Source organism: Ambystoma mexicanum, chromosome 8 (assembly GCF_040938575.1).
Source record: "Ambystoma mexicanum isolate Mex_15411 chromosome 8, UKY_AmexF1_1, whole genome shotgun sequence".
Taxonomy (NCBI): domain Eukaryota; kingdom Metazoa; phylum Chordata; class Amphibia; order Caudata; family Ambystomatidae; genus Ambystoma; species Ambystoma mexicanum.
This window is the reverse complement of record NC_090929.1, coordinates 753636410-753656331: the sequence shown is the minus strand read 5'-3', so window position 1 is coordinate 753656331 and position 19922 is coordinate 753636410. Positions and strand designations below refer to the sequence as shown.

The following is a 19922-nucleotide window of genomic DNA, read 5'->3' as shown; positions in this document are numbered from 1 at the left end:
TTCCTCCCAAAAATAACTAGGAATAGAGTCGGGAAACAACCTGTGCCAACAAACAAGATGCCACAATCTGCTAGACACAAAACTCATGAAAACAGCTGTGCTCAGACAGGCAGTCAAAGCAACAGCGTTTAAAAAACGGCAGCGAGAAAACGCATACACAAGAACGCCGACCATTGCTAAATGATTAACAGTCTGCAGCAGCGTTACTGCCAGGGCGACCCAGAATTAAATGCGTGCAATATATAACACAGGAATTCAATTAAAACGGAAGATATGCACGACAATATAAGCAATACAAAACAATACACGTCACGTGAGACAAAAAAACGTACCATGTTTTCATTGGTCAACGTTGAGGATTTCCCCGGTTCATATTCATATATACTTTTGGGCTCAGCGCGGTATTTTCTCGTGTCCACCTTTTTGTCCGGGGGTTCCCAGTCATTCCTGAGGATGACAAAACAATGCATCACGAATTGCTTCGTTCCCATGGAAACAGGAGGGTTGTTGTTGGACACGGTGCACTCATGTTAATCCCCATTTAATCAGGGCCTTTTTTAATCTAGTGCACAGGGGAATGAAACGTTTCAAATGTTTACTGTCACAATCCTGCCTGTCTTCTGCTCCTGTTGCCCCCCTCCTCCCCAAACCCCCAGAGCACGATGATGTTTCAATAGCCATACACCTATTATAAAGACTACGTATGAGTACATAATTTAAATAAACAATGCCACCTCTGTCCATGTTTAATATTCTCAAGAAATAAGCATACGAATGCAGTGAGAACGGCAACGATGCTGTACGAGTAATTGGGTCAGACTGGGTGATTTGAAGTGGTTGAGCAAAACACGTGAATGGCTTTCATTTGATTTGATTTATTGCAATAAATCATACCGTTTAAGCGTATCGTTTCTGTGTCACGTTACGGACACTTTATTTACATTAGAAGTATCTTTTAAAATGAATATAAAAATGCTGCATATGCTCTGCAAAAACCATTTCACATTGTAATGACCAAAAAACACGTTAAGCAAATCAGACCGACAGATTCAAACGTTCTTACCAGCATAGGAAATTCAGTGATTAACCTCGCGTCCAATTAAACTCTACGAATTTGATATACAGGTTTATTCTTTGCATGCTGATTGAACCAACCTGGCACACACTACTTACTGCTCAACAACGAAAGCATTAATGAAGGACAACCTCTAACACTCCCCAAATGACCATGCACCCTTAGAACTGTAGCCACTTAATAATGGTTCTCTCTAAGATGTGTGCACCTCATCCTTGCCAAAGGAGAACGCCTGCACCTCCTTGCATTACCCTCATACACCTTAATTACTGTTAACGTTCGTTACCCTTCTTCTCCAGAAAAAGGACATGTTATCTTGTCACGAACACGTATAGTATGTTACATGCATGCATGCATGCATGCATGCAACTGGTCATAATTTAAGCATGTGTACATTGCATTGAAATGACAATAGATGGCTCTCCAAAGAGTAATCGTAACATAAGAACACCACATATGCATATGTCTGCATATACTAATCACACTTAATTTGCTACCAGGTGGTCCTTCTAAGGAGTGTCAGCAAGGAACCAGAGTCTGCAGACCGTACACAGGATGCGCACACTCCTCTCTGCTCTTGTAGGAAATACAAGCGTGGAGTCTAAAGCTTGCAGCACATTTTGCTTTTATTCAGCCATAGATTCCAGGTGGTGTGCCATGGGGTGCAATGAGCAGTGCTTTAAGTGGGCTAGGGCCCCAGCAATCTCCAAAAAGTATGGCTGAGCATACATACACCTGTCCCACAGCTCCTCTTTCAGACTCCTCTTTCACACTTCACACTCACCCAGACATGCACCCTCTCCCCGTCTGCCCAACAGGTGCACGGTTCTTTATCATGAAGCAATTACAAAGACCTGTACTGCAATTGCTTTGCATTAAAGCCATGCCACCCCATTAGAAAGTAGCAGTTCCACTCCCTAGCCAAGTAGTCTATGGAAAACACGTGAAGACATCAGAGATTAGCAAAATTAGGTGCCCTGTTGAAATGCTGTATTGTTGGTTTTGGCAAAGAACTTCTGTCATTGCTGGAATAAGATAATATTCCCTTTTTTAGAGTAATTATGACTCGTTTTGCCACTTCGTTAGGCCCTTTTCATTGGATGTTTCAGACTAAAACTTTGTTTCTGACAGAGAATGATAAAACCTTGCTCTGAGACCTGCAGAGCAGATTATTTATTTATTTGTTTATTTATTCGAATTTTTATCACGCGCCACACGCCCTTAGGCATCAGAGTGCTAACACAAAAAACATATGCAACACAGTAATGTACATACATAAACAAATGTTAAAGCAGGCTCAATTACAGGTAGTAGTACTAATGGCACTGCAATAAGCCTACTTCAGGTCGAGAATCAGTTTCTGGTTAGAAGTACACCTTGGTAGGTAATGAGACATGTTTAAAAATAAAGTCAAATACCCGGTCCCACAACCCAGCAAAATGCAATCCCTCTCCTCCTGAGCACACCAGTCCTGAACCTCAAACCTGTGGAGAACCTTCAGGTCAGAGGATCTAACAACCCCCGGCCCTGTTCTCTGACAGAGCCATACCAGAACTTTTTTCCGTAAGCTGCTTTACATTCTTTCCCTCTTGGCTTCTCAATGTTAGTGATAATAAAGTTTCTACGATCCAAAAAACACTCTCTTATGATCTTATCTTTTATCACCAGCATTTGTGACTTTCCTATTTGAAAGCTTTGAGGAATGCATGAGTTATTTTTAGAGGCCACTGAGCGTGAGGGACCAGGCAATACTGATACGTGGGTTTATCCACAACATCAGGAGAGGTCAGCTGTGCCTCATATTAAGGATTGGAATGTGGCTGAGAAAGTGGCAAAGCAGCTGGACCGTTTGTCACCAGGTTTAACTGTACGCTATTCGAGCAGATAGTTTAAAATAAAACAGCCATTAATTGTTGAGGAAACTTTACAGAATACCACAGGCCCATACAAGGCATTACGATGCATATTTCAACCCAATTTATTTTTTTACTTGTACTGACCATCCCACCTGCAGCCAATAATAACGTGAGCATCCCACATGTCGCATTCCCATGAATCATGGATAGGGCCTTGTTCATAAACACTGTCAGCACTCAAAGATTCTGTGCCTGGTAGTAGCGTAATAGCAATCTTGATAAAAGGAGCAAGGATAGATGTCCACCATAATGTGAGCATGCAGACTGGCACTAATCCCTCAGGTCCTGGTGTCAAATACCTAATGATTGAATACTATTTAATATAGTAACATTGGGCGTTGTAACCCCTGTCATTTACAAACATTCTAAAATTCCTAAACAACGGCCTCTTGCAAGGTGCTTTGGTACCATATCGTTTTTCTACACGTCAAACCCATTATGTTTCTTGAATTAGAAGTGGGGCTGGACTTCCTCAAGCACTCACCTTTGCTTTTCCAAAATAATCTCTTTGGTTTATTCCTGGCAGCATGGTTTAAAGATGCCGATTTAGAAAGCCTATATTCTCTATTTTTCATCTTAACCCTGGTTTCTTATTCCTGTTTAACTCTTTTCATTTTAATTTCATGCATATCCTTGTTTAATATTAAGGGAAGTGAGCGTCCCAGATTTGACACGTATATTCATATATATTTCCACTTGACAAAATTACCTTCAACCCACTCTTTCACAGAATTGGGGGACAACATCTCCTAACAACCCATTACTTCCTGTTTTATCTTCAGCACCTTAAATTAGTACTTTCGAGGGAGCATTTTAATGCATAAACAGCATAGAACTATCACTAATAATAGGTAAAAGAATTACAATAAAGCAAGGAGCCTATATCTTTTTTATTAATACAATTCTCAATGCACCTTAGACTAGTCCCATACCAGCTTATATGACATCTAACCCATAACTTCAAACCTCCAATAGCAAGGGGATTTTGAGTGTAGAAATGCATACCAAGAGAAACGTGCGAATGTTAATGGGCAAAGATTACTCTCAATTCTCGAGATCACAAGTAACTCTTGACAAAGTTCAAATATAAAAATATCAATCTAAAAATAATACAAAATAAATCTAATGTGGGTGAGACTAATGCTTGACGTTACATCAGCAATAGCTCTGCTGTTAGCACATCTCAGTATGCCAATATGCATAACTTCCAACAGTAGCACCCCTCGATTATTCCCTCTGTTGTTATCAATAATGAGGGCACACACACAATGCATTCAGAAAGAACAAGACAGTCTTCCAGTCAGAGGTACTTTGGGCATGAGCATCATCTGTGGAATTAACATTGATCTGGGGTACAGCCTCTTACACTAGTCAGAAACCAAACAATGCTCTTCGACATAATGTGCCATGTAGCATGAGATTGAGGTTGGGGAATATAAAATCAAAGTCAGACCATTATATGTACAATCTTTTACGTCATGCAAGTACCACTCCTAAAATTAGTTGATTGTATGATTATTTCTCTTATTTTAAGCTTTAGGCGGGAACCAGTAAGTACGCTCAGACCCTGCTAACTGCCCCTCAAGGGGCTGGAATTGCATATGCATACTATGCAAAGGAGAATAATCCAATTAAAATTATTCAAACAGTTTACCGCATCTGAGCCATTTAGTTTGCCGCTGTCCCCTGCTATGCTCTAGAAAACTAGGATATGTTGCCAGAACACGATTTACTAGTGATTTGATTCCAGCTCTACTTAAGAAGCAAAGTAAACAATGAGGTGTTGGATGAATCAATATTCCAATGTCTGTCTGTTTTTGTCACATATCTTTAATACCACAACTATTGCTCCTGATCCCTACCATGTAAATCCTGTTTTCATTATCATCAAAAAATGCTGTGTATCGTTGATACATTACTAATTTTATACACAAAAACGAACCAGTGGTATGGCTACATTACAATGGTTAACCAAATTAACAATTGAACCTTTCAGACTCAACAGTAAAGCATTGTCAGCAGTAAAATGCAACAGCACATCGTAACTCTGAGAGTTTGCTGTTGTTCGCTGCAGCAGGTAAGATCATGTAGCCAACGGTAGAAAATAGGTGTAGGATGATTTAAATAACATTTAGCCATCAGTCAGTTCGCCATAAAACAGGCTATAGCAGTACATTGCCACCCAAGTTCATCTAATGGGTTAGGGTTCATATAATGGGTTAGGAGTGGTGTCACCAGGAATCAAATTTAGGAGGGACACAGAGGGGGGCAAAGACAAAAGTAGGGGGGCACAGACAAAAGTAGGGGGAGAACATGGTCACTGCTCGTGTTAGGTAGGGGGGCAAAGGGAGGTCACAGGGTTTCACAGGGGGGCCCGGCCCCCCCAGGAATCCCCCCTAGCGACGCCACTAGGACTGCCATCGCTTAAGGCTTTGCTGCTAAAACGAAAAGGGCATCTCTTTCTTAAGTCTAAAACATCACCAACATGTTCCCTTTCAGCCAAACTCGGGGCCAGCTATAACTTGGATTCAATAGGTAACACTAAATTATTTGTGCTCCATGGTAAATTGATTCCCAGATTTTAAGCGATGCAACAGTTATGACAGAGTAAGAGGTTGTAGGTATTTGGAAATGAAAAGACCAGCCTTCAACACTTTAGACCTACTGACTTTTATTTGCAGAAACAACAGGCTTCTTTAATTCTGGGGAAAATGGGGGACAACGTGCCGTTTGCTTTTCTTTCTCAAAAAGGTGAAGATACTGTTCACGAATCATTCTGTTGAGGCTAACAGTGTTCGGGAGTCTTCTCCAGGAGATGAGACTCTATTGCCTTTTATTCTCTGGAAACTGTTTTCCTAGGGATCATTTATCATCAATTCCTTAAAGTCTTGTATTGTCTCTCAAGCCTCTCTATTCATTTCTCTATAGTTCTCCAGAGAGGGGGTCTCCAGCTCACATCCTCACTGGTGTGGGTTGTACTCCAGTCTCCTTGGCCCAGCCCCTCCTCTTGTTGGGAAGGCTTCCTGGACAACTTGTTAGCACAGTCCTCTGCCTCTCTGTTCATTCAGTCTTCCTCTCATTCACTCGACGCTCACCTTTGTTTCCGGATGACAGAGGCTTCCAGCTGGGTCTCAAGTGCTGTTAGGGCCGTCAGCAGCAACTCTCTCACGGCTAACTTCTTCTTTGGGGATAAATGTCTTAGTAAGTCTCTATAAACGGGTTATAACAGGATAGGGTACAACGGGTGCAACTTGGACTACTGTTTCCTTATGGTCGGACGTCAATAGGCCCACTCATAGGCCACCTCCTCCTCAGGCCCGGGGCCCTCCTCCAACTCTTCTCTCTAATTCAAAAGACAAACACCAGAGACCTGTATCAGTATGACATCCTTGGAATCTTTCTTGTTCTAGAGCATTACCATTGGTCCAATTGTCTGTCTCTCCCAGGTTGTAGCCTCCCTCCATTATGACCTCATCCCCCAAGGTCTCCCAGGTTGTAGCCTCCCTCCATTATGACCTCATCCCCCAAGGTCTGATTGGCTTCTTGCTAGAGGTCTTGTCCTGGCTCTGATCTTCCTTCCTTTCCACCGCCTTGTCACAAATCCTCCCCCTTAAGCCCTTACGATCGGGAAGGGCATGCAATCTGGATAAGTAATCAGCTTGAGCCATTTTCCTGCCCGGCTGAGGGATGGTGTGGAAAGAGTATGGTTGTAGCGAGAGAAACCATCTTAAGACACAGGGATTTGTATCCTTATTCCTGGACAGCCAGACCAAGGAAGCGTGGTCCGTAACCAGAGTAAATGTTCTTCCCAATAGATAGTACATTAGAGTTTCTACGGCGCATTTCACTGCCAGGCACTCTTTTTCGATGGTTGCGTAATTCATTTCATGAGGTAAGAGCTTTCTGCTGATGAACAAGACAGGCCTTTCTTCTTCTCCCTTACTCTGGAAGAGTACAGTGCCTAATCCTGAACCAGAGGCATCTGTATGTAGGTAAAAAGGTTTCTCGAAATCCGGACACCTTAGAATGGCCTTATCCGATAGGGCACTCTTAAGGGCCACAAACGCCTCTTCGGTTTCTGTATTCCTCCATTCTCTCTTACGTGGTGCATTGGCTTTCGGAAGGTTCGTCAGGGGGGCAGCGATTGTCGAGAAGTGTGGGATGAATCGCCTGTAGTATCCTACAAAGCCCAGAAAGGCTCTGACCTGTCTAGTCGTTACAGGGAACCGGAGCTTACTGATGGCCTCGACTTTCTCTTGTTGAGGACAGATTTCTCCTCGACCGACATAGTAACCAAGGTATTTGGTATATGTGTTGGCCAAATGGGTCTTTTTGGGATTGACATGTAAGCCGGCTTCCTTTAGGGATTGGAATATCGCCTTTAAATGTTTTAAGTGATCCGGCCAACTTTGACTGTATACCACTATGTCGCCTAGATATGCTACGATGTAGTCTTCATGGCCCTTTATCAAATAGTTCATTAGCCTCTGGAATGTGGCTGGGGCACCATGTAGCCCAAAGGGTAACACAGTAAACTGGAACAATCCGGCCGGGGATGCGAAAGCCGTTTTCTCGCGGTCAGCATGGAACAGTGGTATCTGCCAATACCCCTTTGTCAGGTCAATTGTCGACAGGTACTGCGCTTTGCCCAGCTTCTCTAACAGATCGTCAATTCTGGGCATAGGGTATGTATCGAATTTCGAATCTTCATTTAACCTTCTAAAATCCATACAGAAGCGAGTGCTCCCATCTGGTTTAGGGACCATTACTAATGGTGAACACCACTCACTGTGAGATGGTTCTATTACCTTCAGGCGTGGCATCTCTTCTATTTCTTTATTAACCTCTTGTAGCCTGGCTTCTGGGATCCTATATGGTCTCAGACTCAGCTTTGTACCTGGGGATGTTTGTATGTGGTGACATGTCAATGATGTTCTACCTGGGACTGAAGAAAAAATCCCTGTGTAACGATTGATTAGGTCACACAGTTCTTTCTTTTGACGTGGGCCAAGGCATGGGTTGACATTCAGGGCTTCTTTTCCTATGTGGTCTTCCGCTGAGGGTAGATATTCTGGAGCTATTTGGTCATGCTCAGTATTAATATCCGAAGTTTCCTTAACGGCATCACCCCCCAGCTTTAGTAGCTGCTTTGATGGGATCTCTTCAGTCTTGAACGCCCCTATTGTGGCCACCGGTTCCTTACATTCCTTTAAAAGGTTAATGTGGTATGTTTGAAAGGGAATTCTATTCCCAGGTTGATGGACTTGGTAAGTAACAGGGCCCAAAACTTATTTTATCTGGTATGGACCCTTCCAAGATGCTAGCATCTTATTTTCTGTAGTAGGGAGTAGCACGAGGACTTGGTCCCCCACCTGGAAGGTACATAACTTTGTTCTTTGGTTGTAATAACGTTCTTGTTTGACCTGAGCCTGTTGTAGATGGGACTGTGCCACCTCCTGCAATTTCTCCACTCTGGACTTCAGCTGAGCCACATATTCGGTCAACGACACTTCTGTATTTGGCTGCTCCTCCTAACTCTCCTTTAGGATATCCAGGAGAGTCCTTACTGGTCTGCCGAATAGAAACTCGAAACGAGCAAAGCCCGTAGATGATTGGGGGGTATTTCTCAGCGTCATCAAGATCCATGGTATTAGTCGGTCCCAATTCCTCTCTCCTGGCAGGATGGTTTTCCGCAGCATTTGCTTTATCATCTGGTTGTATCTTCCGACGAGTCCATCCGTCTCGGGATGATATACTGCCGTCCTGATTTGCTTGATACATAGGGTGTCGCATACTTGCTTTAATATACTGGACATAAAGTTAGTGCCTCGATCCGTGATTATTTCTTTGGGGATCCCCACTCTGGCCATGAAAGGAACCAAGACGTTGCATATTTGTTGATTATTCGCAGAACGCAAGGGAAAGGCCTCTGGGTACCTGGTGGCATAATCTACTATTACTAATAAGTATTTGTGGCCCCGACTTGAAGGGTCCAGAGGTCCGACTATGTCCATCCCTATATGTTGAAAGGGTTCCAATATCAACGGCACGGTTTGGAGGGGTACCTTTAAAATTTTGGGATTGTTCTTCTTTTGGCACTCAGGACAACGCTGGCAAAAGCGTACCACCTGGCCATAAATCCCTGGCCAGTAGAATCTCCCCAAGATCTTCTGAGTGGTCTTCTCCACCCCGAGGTGTCCCTCTCCCACTTGAAGATGAGCCACTTCTAATACAGTCTGATAGTATTTGCTAAGGACCAGAAGTTGTCGTGTGGTTGCTTTTTCTGTAGATTCTCTAAGGCGATAATATAAGCCGTTATCTTTCACAAAGCATGGCATTCTTGCATCCGGTTTGTTGACCACTGAGGCTCTTGCGTGTTTCAGGATTGGGTCTAGCTCTTGTGCCATGCGAAAGCTGTCCCCCTGTTCATCAATCCTCCAATCTATCGCCACCGGACACATATTTTTCTCTATCGAGCCCTTTTTTCTAGCCTCTTGGTAGACTTACTCTTCTTCAACTTAGGCTTTCCAGCGTTTAGGTCTTGGTCATAAAAGGGGGCTTCTTTCAGCCAGTCATTTTCCAATTTGTGGATAAGGCGGGGAAGATCTGGGACATCAGAGCCAAAAAGCGATTCAGGCAACGTTGGCATCACAGCGCTTTTACAGCCATTTGCTCACCTGCTAACTTTATCTTGATTTTCTTAAGTGGGCATATTTTAACATCCCCGTGAACACATCGAATGGGTATATTTTCATTTGAACTTCTCACCTCTCTTACCAGTTCCGGTTGGACTGCTGTCTGTAGACTTCCAGAGTCCAACAAGGCTCTGGTTGGCCGACCTTCCACTTCAGCCTCACAAACAAATGGATAGGTGATCTTGTGACTTGGGGTTAAACTGCATGGATCTACCTCCTTTCCCCCAGCTCTTTCAAAACTTCCGATGTCCATTGGCTCTGACTTGATTTTCTTTGGACATAACCTCGCCAAGTGCCCCCATTCTCCACATTCAAAACACTGGGGGCCCTGCAGCAGGGCGCTTGGGGTTCGGGAAGGGAAGGTTGATCCAGGAGTATCATGGTTAGGTCGGGGTCTTGACGGGTCCCAGTCTGTTCCGCGGAACATCGAATTTGGCCAGCGTGGATTGTTGGCCTGTCTAGAGCCTATGTTATTAGGGACTCCAACTTGAGAAGGATAGGAGGCAATCTCCCCTGTCCCGCTTTCTGGTAGGCGGAAGCTATGTCCACTGCTTCGAGTAGGGTGGGTTTATGGTGTTGTCGCACCCATCTCTGAATTGGAGGAGGAAGGGCCTCCACGAATTGCTCGAGGACCACCTTCTCTGCCATCTCATGCACAGTAGCAGAAGTGGTTTGCAACCACTTGTCCCCAAGTTCCTTGATTCTGTAAAACAACTGTCGGGGGGTTTCCTCGGGCAACAGCTTGGTATCTCTGAACTTGATCCTGTAGGCTTCTTCATCGTAGTCCATTCTCTCTAGGACGGCCCGTTTCATCTCAGGATATGTAGTGTCTCCTATGGGGTTAGCGGCCTGGTTTGCGCTCTGCATTTCCCCCATCATAAGGGGAGCAATATAGTGCGTCCACCTCTCGACTGGCCATTGAGCCTTTCGGGCTACCCTTTCAAAGTTAACAAAAAAATGGGCAGGATCTCCCCCTGGGGAGTATTTCTGCAACACTGACGCAGGTACTTGTGGCTGGGCTCTAACTGCGGTAGCTTCTAGCAGCAGAGCCTGTTGCATTTGAATAGCTTGCTGGAAAGCTTGCCGGTCAGCCTGGGCTTGCTGGCTCTGTATCTGAAGGGCTTGTTGCAGCAGTTGTTGTCCCTCCGTTAGTGACTTTATCAGCTCTTCCATCGTGTTTCTTGATCCCACCCCTGCCACCAAATGTAGGTATTTGGAAATGAGAAGACCAGCCTTCAACACTTTAGACCTACTGACTTTTATTTGCAGAAACAACAAGCTTCTTTAATTCTGGGGAAAATGGGGGACAACGTGCCGTTTGGTTGTCTTTCTCAAAAAGGTGAAGATACTGTTCACGAATCATTCTGTTGAGGCTAACAGTGTTCGGGAGTCTTCTCCAGGAGATGAGACTCTATTGCCTTTTATTCTCTGGAAACTGTTTTCCTAGGGATCGTTCATCATCAATTCCTTAAAGTCTCATATTGTCTCTCAAGCCTCCCTATTAATTTCTCTATAGTTCTCCAGAGATGAGGTCTCCAGCTCACACCCTCACTGGTGTTGGTTGTACTCCAGCCTCCTTGGCCCAGCCCCTCCCCTTGTTGGGAAGGCTTCCTGGAGAACTGTTAGCACAGTCCTCTGCCTCTCTGTTCATTCAGTCTTCCTCTCATTCACTCGACGCTCACCTTTATTTCCGGATGACAGAGGCCTCCAGCTGGGTCTCAAGTGCCATTAGGGCCATCAGCAGCAACTCTCTCACGGCTAACTTCTTCTTTGGGGATAAATGTCTTAGTAAGTCTCTATAAACAGGTTATAACAGAATAGGGCACAACGGGTGCAACTTGGACTACTGTTTCCTTATGGTCGGACGTCAATAGGCCCACTCATAGGCCACCTCCTCCTGAGGCCCCGGGCCCTCCTCCAACTCTTCTCTCTAATTCAAAAGAGAAACACCAGAGACCTGTATCAGTATGACATCCTTGGAATCTCTCTTGTTCTAGAGCATTACCATTGGTCCAATTGTCTGTCTCTCCCAGGTTGTAGCCTCCCTCCATTATGACCTCATCCCCCAAGGTCTCCCAGGTTGTAGCCTCCCTCGATTATGACGTCATCCCCCAAGGTCTGATTGGCTTCTTGCTAGAGGTCTTGTCCTGACTCTGATCTTCCTTCCTTTCCACAGCCTTGTCACAGAGGTGCATTTAAAAAAAAACGTATAAGACCGGACTGGGTGAGTAACTACAAGCATTTTACACGGTTACATAACTAAGCAAAGGTAGATCTGGTAACTCATATTTATATGAAGCCCCAGCTTTACCTACTGAAATGCCCCAATTTCGTCTCCTGTTACGCACAAATCAGTTACCATTGCAGCCCATATGTGGAGCCAAATGAAAATTACTGGTTGGGGAAAGATTCTGTAGAATTTGCAAAATAGAAGCCAATAGAGAAACTGTTAAACATCTTCAAACGGAATGCCCCTTATTGGACTCTATTTATATGACTCTATTGGGCAAATTTACCCATAATGATGATGCAATTAAATCTCCAGATTTTTTGTCATATTGTTTAAACACAGAGCCTGGCGCAATGCACATAGTGCTTTTTAGAGTATGGAAAAATGTACTGAGATACTTAGACAGGAATACGTAGAAACATTTAGATGGGAATTCGTAGGATTTTAAATTAGATTATGTTTAATTTTAGGTCGAGAATGATGAATGGATTAATAGACATTTTAGAAGTTTTTAATGTCTTAGTTTTACTGGTATGCATGTTTTATGAGTTATGATTACATGGATGTGTGTATTTGTAACAATTTTGGAATATAAACGTATGTTTGTAAGTACATTAATGTAAGTAGGAAATGTTGTAAATGTTACTGTAGAACTAAATACAACATAAAATACATAAATAAATGAATAATGGGTTATGAGTGAAAAAACACCCCTTTTGGAAATATATCTTCCAAACATATACATTCTAAGGCAGCAATTTCTCTGATAAAAGATGATACACACAACACCAGAATATGCTTGAATCTGTCTAGAAAGAAAATGTGAAGAAAAACAGCAGGCAGGTCCCATTTTGTATGTATTTCCCAGTAGGACCATAGCACAGTATCAACTATATCATTGTCAGAGGATTTATGTTTAGGACATTCTAATAAGATGCTAGTGAGTGAATAGGGATGTCTGATAGCTTTCACCAATCATACATAGGGGGATGTTATAATGTTGCATTAATAGCAAGCACAATAAAATTGTGCAGCTAAATAATATAGCCCCAATTCTGATATTCCTAGACCACCAGAGTCTAGAGGGTCCTGCAGTATATCCTGGTTTCCCTAGGATGCTCTGTTCCCCAGAGAAGCTTGCAGGAAACATTTCTAAGTTGTGAGAAAAATGAGTTCAGGACTCTGATTGGGATGTTGACAAATACGTATAGGAGCTTAGGCAGAATAGCCATGCGCAAGTTAGAGATTTTACCAAGCATTGCAAGGGTAAGGGCCTTCCATCTCTTAATACGATCTTCAAGATGTGCTAGCATTTTGTAGTGATTAAGGGACAGGAAAATATTATGTGTATGTGCTAAATTTATTCAAAGATATCTCACTGAATCTGGTTGCCATTTTAGGCATTCACAATCGCTGGTCAATCTAGTATGAGACATAACTCTGTATTCAAATAATTTTGCAGGACTGATGGAGAGTGCTGTCAATTTCCCAAAAGCAGAAACTGCTCCGACAGACGGCAACATGTTTATCAGGATCCCTAAAGTACAGTAAAAAAGCATCTGCATAGATAGAGCTTAGCATTAAAAATATAAAGTCCTCTACATGTCTTTCACGGAGGGCACCGACCAAAGGCTAAACTTCCAGGGCAAATATAAGTGGTGATAGCGGGCAGGCATCCTTGATGTATGTGTGTGTGTGCATCTCTCTCTCTCTCTCTCTCTCTCTCTCGGACGAGGTGAGATGAATTTACACTGGGGTAGACTCGAGCCATAGGAAAATTGCATAAGACCTTCACCACATGTATACAATTATTCCCAACAACCACTTTAGTAAGTACAGAGAAAAGGAAGGGCCATACTAGGGAATCTAAAGCTTTCTGAACCTCAAATAACATAGTAACAGCCAGTAAATCTGGTTTGATCTGGGGCATTATAGAAACAAATCCAAATAAGTTATGATGTGTTGATCGGCCGGGTATAAAACCAGACTGACTCTGGAGGACACAATCTGTCATTATTGGATGCAATCTGTGCGCTAACATCTTTGCTAAACTGGTATTATCCACATTTTGCAGGGACAATGGTCTGTACTATGAGCACATTTCCCAATCCTTACTGGATTTCAAAAGAACTGTTATAAGGGCGTCTCTAGTGGAATAAGGGAGAGACACTTTTGCTTGCAAGGTCTTCTATAGTTTCAATAATCTGGGAGCAAGTAACTGAATATAATGCGTAAATATCCAGTTTCAGGCCATCCAGGAAGGGTGCCTTAGCAGACGCCAGCACCACAATGGCCTCAGTTATCTCCCCCAGCCACACAGGTCTATGTATTCCGTCCATGAAAACCTCCATCCTCCAGTCTTAGCATTACATTATCATACAGATGTTCTTGGATGTTTCTTGAGGTAGCCTGTGATGAGGAGGCATGCAGTGTTTGATAAAAAAAACATTCATTTTTTTGAGGATACATCCAAATGAACCTCCCATGAGTACCTCTAATCATCTCTTCAGGGTCCCTATCTGCCTCATGCTTCACAAGTCAGGATAGGAAATGTTCAGGTTTGCTTTATCAAAATATCTACCACAAATGGATCTTTTGTGCCAAGGCTGAGATTCTTCACTGTAGGCCAAAGGCCTAGAGCAAGGACAACCCTGTTTTGGCATTAGACATTTGGCTATCAACCATATCCTCAAGACATCTAACACTAGCAAAATTTTCATCAGTATTTATTAACAATTAGCCCAATAGTAGGGGAGCAAAAGAGTCAGACCATGCAATAACCTCCTCTGTTTTCAGTCCAATTCTTTTGAGCAACGCCAAATCTTATCTGAAAACATTTACTGAAATTCATCATTGTATCCATAAATCAAAGAACCTTCAAGATCCTGCTAACTGTACATAAAAATGAGGGCTCCTATCAGATCTTGTTTCATGATCATGAAATAAAATAAGCTTTCTAAAGGAAGCTCTCCTTCATGGTTTCCGGACTGCTACCAGAAACACCAGTATTCAGGTCCAAAGAAGCATCTACTTGATCTTGTAATTATCAGAGGCAGATGACACTTGGTGAGAGCCAACCTCTATTGGCTAATTTACCCACGCTCATAGTCTTCATTAGAGGTGAAGTCATTTGACTACTCTATAATAACATACCAGTGAGTGGAGTTGTTGTTTGAAAAGTGTATTCGGACAAAACAATGTCCATTAAACACATATTTTAAAAATATCACAATAAAAAACATGACAAATACATTGATCACTGCAATGGAACATTAATCCATAAAATGAAACAATCTACAATATAATTCATAAGCACCAACAAAGTATCACATAGAGAAGTTCACCAGTCTTCTAAAATTGAAAGTTAGTTAATACAATACAAAGCCATACATTGTAAAATAATTTAAGATAACAAAACACATCTTCTTATGGCACCCCTTCTCAGAGACATTGCAACCTTCAGATATGGGAGCAGGGCCCAAGCAATACATTTTGATTCTGTCTTTAGTAGCAACATCAGCGCTGGCCTATGTAAGCGCAAGCCAGTATATCGCAATACTTGCAAAATGGTTCGCTCTCTAATGATTGAATAACCAGGACAAAACAAAATGATGACCCACCCTAGTCCAAATGAGGTACGGCTGAATAGAAGGCAAACCACTACTAAGCAGATGATACACATCAGCCTGCGAGGGCCGTACTGCATTAGTACAAGTTACTGCTTGTTCTCTGATTATCACCTCCTTGAAGGAGTTTACTTCTCTGGTTTGGAACAGCCTGGTTGGGGGTGGCTTAACTGCCAAAGTTGCCCTGGACATCTGCTTATTTACAAATTTGAGCCATGGTATCTTCTGCCACAAGTCCATTCTCAAGGTTGATTTAATTATAAAATGGCACAATTCGGCTTTCGAGTGGAGTTATCTGTTAACGCTACCTGATAAGAGCTCCTGAAAATTAGCATTACTCTAATTTCTTTCTGATCATCTTTTGATTTCAGGATACAGACCTTTTTCCGGTAGTATTTCTGCATTTTCCCCCTTCCCCTCGGTTATGGCTTTTTTATTAGGAGCCCATTTAACTGTCAACAGATGCCGCTTTTCTTTCTTTCATAGATTTTTGTATATAACACATTCAAATCCATTTCAGTCTATTTACAAGAATTCACAACACACATATTGATCTCTTCACTCTAAATAGTTTCCAATGTAATATTCTATCATGGTAGCAGAAGTAGTAGCAGCCTTTGCATCGTTATTTGTTAGAAATACAATGGAATCCCCTACAAATGTGTGGCTTCCAAATACGACTGTAGTGCTGCATCTCAAGATTATTTGATTGTTTTTATTACCATTCCTATTCAGGGGACTGATCTCTACGTGATCAGCTTTTTTTGTTTTCACTATTCATTTCAATAACACCAACACCCTTACAAAACCCATGGGCATCAAATAAGCATAATTCCCATTTCCAACTAAGAATACCACAGATACAAACCCACAGGCCAGGCTTCTAGTGGGCCGTGAGTGGTAGCCTGCATGAACAGCTGGTTAAATTGTTAATGCTGGCCACTGCTAAGTCTGGATGGAGTGGCTTTGGCCGACCGATGCCGCAGATTGTTTGGAATGGGAAGGCTATCATGGCTAGATGTGGATCGAGTCATAAACACCTACTTGCCCCGCATACAGACAGGTTGAACAGAAATAGCCGGGACCGAACCTGGACACGGTTGTGAATGTGGGCGGGCGTCATGTGTGGAAGGGACTGTGGGGTTCGCCCGGTCCCAGATATGGATGGAGGTGTGGAGATGCTTGTGCGCCCTACCCGGAGAGGAAATATGGAAGTTAAGCGCTTCGCTTCCTAACAACTATGCCAACTAAGCAATCCACTAACAATTTTCAACCCTCTGCATACACACTTCAAACTCTAACCAAACACAACCACAAGCCTATAAACGCAACAATCCCCACAAACTTCACTACACTGCAACAAAAAAACAAACCACATATAGACTCGCACAACAGTACACTATGGCTGCCAACCGGAAAACATCCCAAGCCCAGCCAACGGTGTTTACCGGGTTGAGCCTACGAACAGCACATTGCTGCTCTCTTGCACTTTTCCAGTTTATTCCCACTAACTCACCTCCCCACTCTCTTTGTTTCAGAGCCGGCAGAGCGCCAGGGTGCCACTACGGTGGTTATAGTGCGTGGTACAAATATCCTTTAACATTAATACTAACATTCACCCCAATAGCTAATATTATTACAAAGGTTTTAATGGGGTGCATTGTTTGTACAAGAGATTCATCTGTACCAAAAATATCTATGAACCTAGAAGAATTGTGTCATTAATAGAGGAACATTGTACCATTCTATATGTAGCTGTTGTCGCCAATGTTTTTTCCAAATTCCATTTTATATTACTCAGAGGTTCCAGAGCCTTATATTCAAGGTGAACGAGAGGATCCAGTGATAATAGGAAATGCAAAATGAGATTGTTTAATGTTATTTCTGGAGCTTAAGCCTATCATATCAGTAACTGACTGATCTGAATATGGTGTCTGTACTCCAACAAATTCTGGCAACATAATAAATTTAAAAACACATGTGTCTTGATAATTGCATCCTATCTAAAGTTAGCTTAATTTACCTAGAATTTATAGCAAGCTTGTCTTCACAAATTAGTGTGGTGCTATCACACTGAATAAGAACAATTCTAAGCATCCTCCAACCCTCACCTCAGGCACTTACATCAGGATTAGCAGACAATATGAATAAAGTATTATTTAAAAAAATCTTATTAACAAAACTCTACCAACTAAAGTCTTTATTAAATTGAACCATGATTAGCAACAAATCTTGTTACATCTTAACAGCTTGGACTAGAATTTCTACTCACCAGGAAGGATTGGGTGACAGCATGGCTCTCTGATCCTGTTTCCTTCCTTATAAAGCTTGCACCTTTTTATTATTGTTAGACCACTGCCATTTGTTAAGATGAATTTCTAAACTCTGCCCTGGTGGGCAGACGTTTAAGAGGCCACCCTAGTTTAGTGGAACAGGGGAACCTTCTGGACTTTTTCAATTTCTCTGCCACATCTGTGTGACCTCTCCCCTGCCCCTTTGTCCGTGATTGGCTATTCTCCCTTCCAGAGGCAGGCTCTTAACCACACCCCCTAGGGTAGCCCACTGCCTGTGCAGTCACTGCGGCTAAGGGGCCCTAGGCAAAGGGCGGCTACTACAGCGGCGGCTCCAGACATTGTCTGCAGGTGTCAGCAGGGGAGGCCAGGGCCAGCCATCAACCAGCAGCGACCATCAAGGTAAGTGTGGCGTGGGTGGGGAGCAAAGCAATCACTGTACTCCAGGAAGCCCTGCCACGCCACCTACCCGCAGAACATAGCACACCAGGCTGTTAATACTAACCAGCTTCTCAAATAGTGGGGACTGTGAATATTAGCTTGCGTCACATTAAAATAGATCTGTGAATATTGGCCTGCATCACTTTGAGATAGAACTGTGAATATTAGCCTGCATCTTTTTTATATATATATAACTATGAATATTGGCCGGTGTCACTTTGCGATAGAACTGTGAATATTATCCTGAGTCGCCTTCAAGATAGAACTGTGAATATTGGCCTGAGTCGCTTTGTGATAGAACTGTGAATATTGGCGTGCATCACTTTGAGATAGAACTCTGAATATTAGATTGAGTCGCACTCAGAGAGAATTGTTAATGTTGCCTTGAATCTAGAGTGCCACATTGAGCGAGAACTGTGAATATTAGCCTGCGCCACACTGAGATAGAACTGTGAATATTAGCCTGCGTCACTTTGAGATAGAACTGTGAATATTTGCCTGAGTAGCTTTGAGATAGAACTGTGAATAATGGCCTGAGTCGCTGTGCGATAGAACTGTGAATATTTGCCTGTGCCACTTTGAGATAGAACTGTGAATATTGGCCTGCGTCACATTGAGATAGAACTGTGAATATTAGCTCCCGTAGCACTCAGAGATAATTGTTAATGTTGCCTTGAATCACATCTAGAGTGCCACATTGAGAGAGAACTGTGAATATTAGCCTGCGTCACGTTGAGATAGAACTGTGAATATTGTCCTGAGTCGCTTTAAGATAGAACTGTGAAAATTGGCCTGAGTCACTTTGCGAAAGAACTGTGAATATTGGCGTGCATGACTTTGAGATAGAACTCTGAATATTAGATTGCGTTGCACTCAGAGAAAATTGTTAATGTTGCCTTGAATCACATCTAGTGTGCCACACTGAGAGAGAACTGTGAATATTAGCCTGCGTCACTTTGAGATAGAACTGTAATACTAGCCTCAGTCACTTTAAGATAGAACTGTGAATAATGGCCTGAGTCGCTGTGTGATAGAACTGTGAATATTGGCCTGGGTCGTTTTATGATAGAATTGTGAATATCGCCCTGCGTCACTTTGAGATATAACTGTGAATATTAGCCTGCGTCACTTTGAGATAGAACAGTGAATATTGCCTGCGTCACTTTGAGATACAACTATGAATATTAGCTTCCGTTGCACTCAGAGAGAATTGTTAATGTTCTCTCCTTCCCCACAGAAGCTCGCTGTCTCCAGAGCTCTGGTTCTCTCTAGGCTGGACTAATGTAACAGCCTCTTTCTAAATCTGCCGTCCTCTACTCTCCGCCCTAAGCAAGTCATCCTGAACAGGACTGCAAGAATTGTCCTTGGCCTCAAGCCCAGGGATCGTATCTCTCCAGGACTGAAATCTTTGCACTGGCTCCCAGTGGCTGCGAGGATCAAGTTCAAAATCTTTTGAACATTGTGAGAAACCAGAGTGTATCCTCACTCCTAAACCCCCTGGATCCTCTTTTCAGGTGGCCAGTTGAAGGCCAATGCTTATGGATCCTGACCCTGGGGGTGGAGAAGCGAGGGAGGATCACCTGGGTGGAGGGTCCTCAGAGATTGGGAGTAGGGTACCCACAAGCAAGACATGGTATCCCCCTTTCCC

At 42.9% G+C, this 19922-nt stretch overlaps 1 protein-coding gene across 15 annotated transcripts in view; it reads right to left on the bottom strand.

Annotated features, from left to right (window-relative positions):
* The window catches only part of SORBS1 (sorbin and SH3 domain containing 1), an 862221-nt gene that overhangs the window by 346753 nt on the left and 495546 nt on the right, over window positions 1-19922 (bottom strand). For all 15 annotated transcript variants that reach the window (XM_069610575.1, XM_069610579.1, XM_069610580.1 and 12 more), the window contains one exon: window positions 333-447. In XM_069610575.1, coding sequence (XP_069466676.1) covers window positions 333-447 — 115 coding nt within the window. The remainder of the gene's footprint in view (window positions 1-332; window positions 448-19922) is intronic.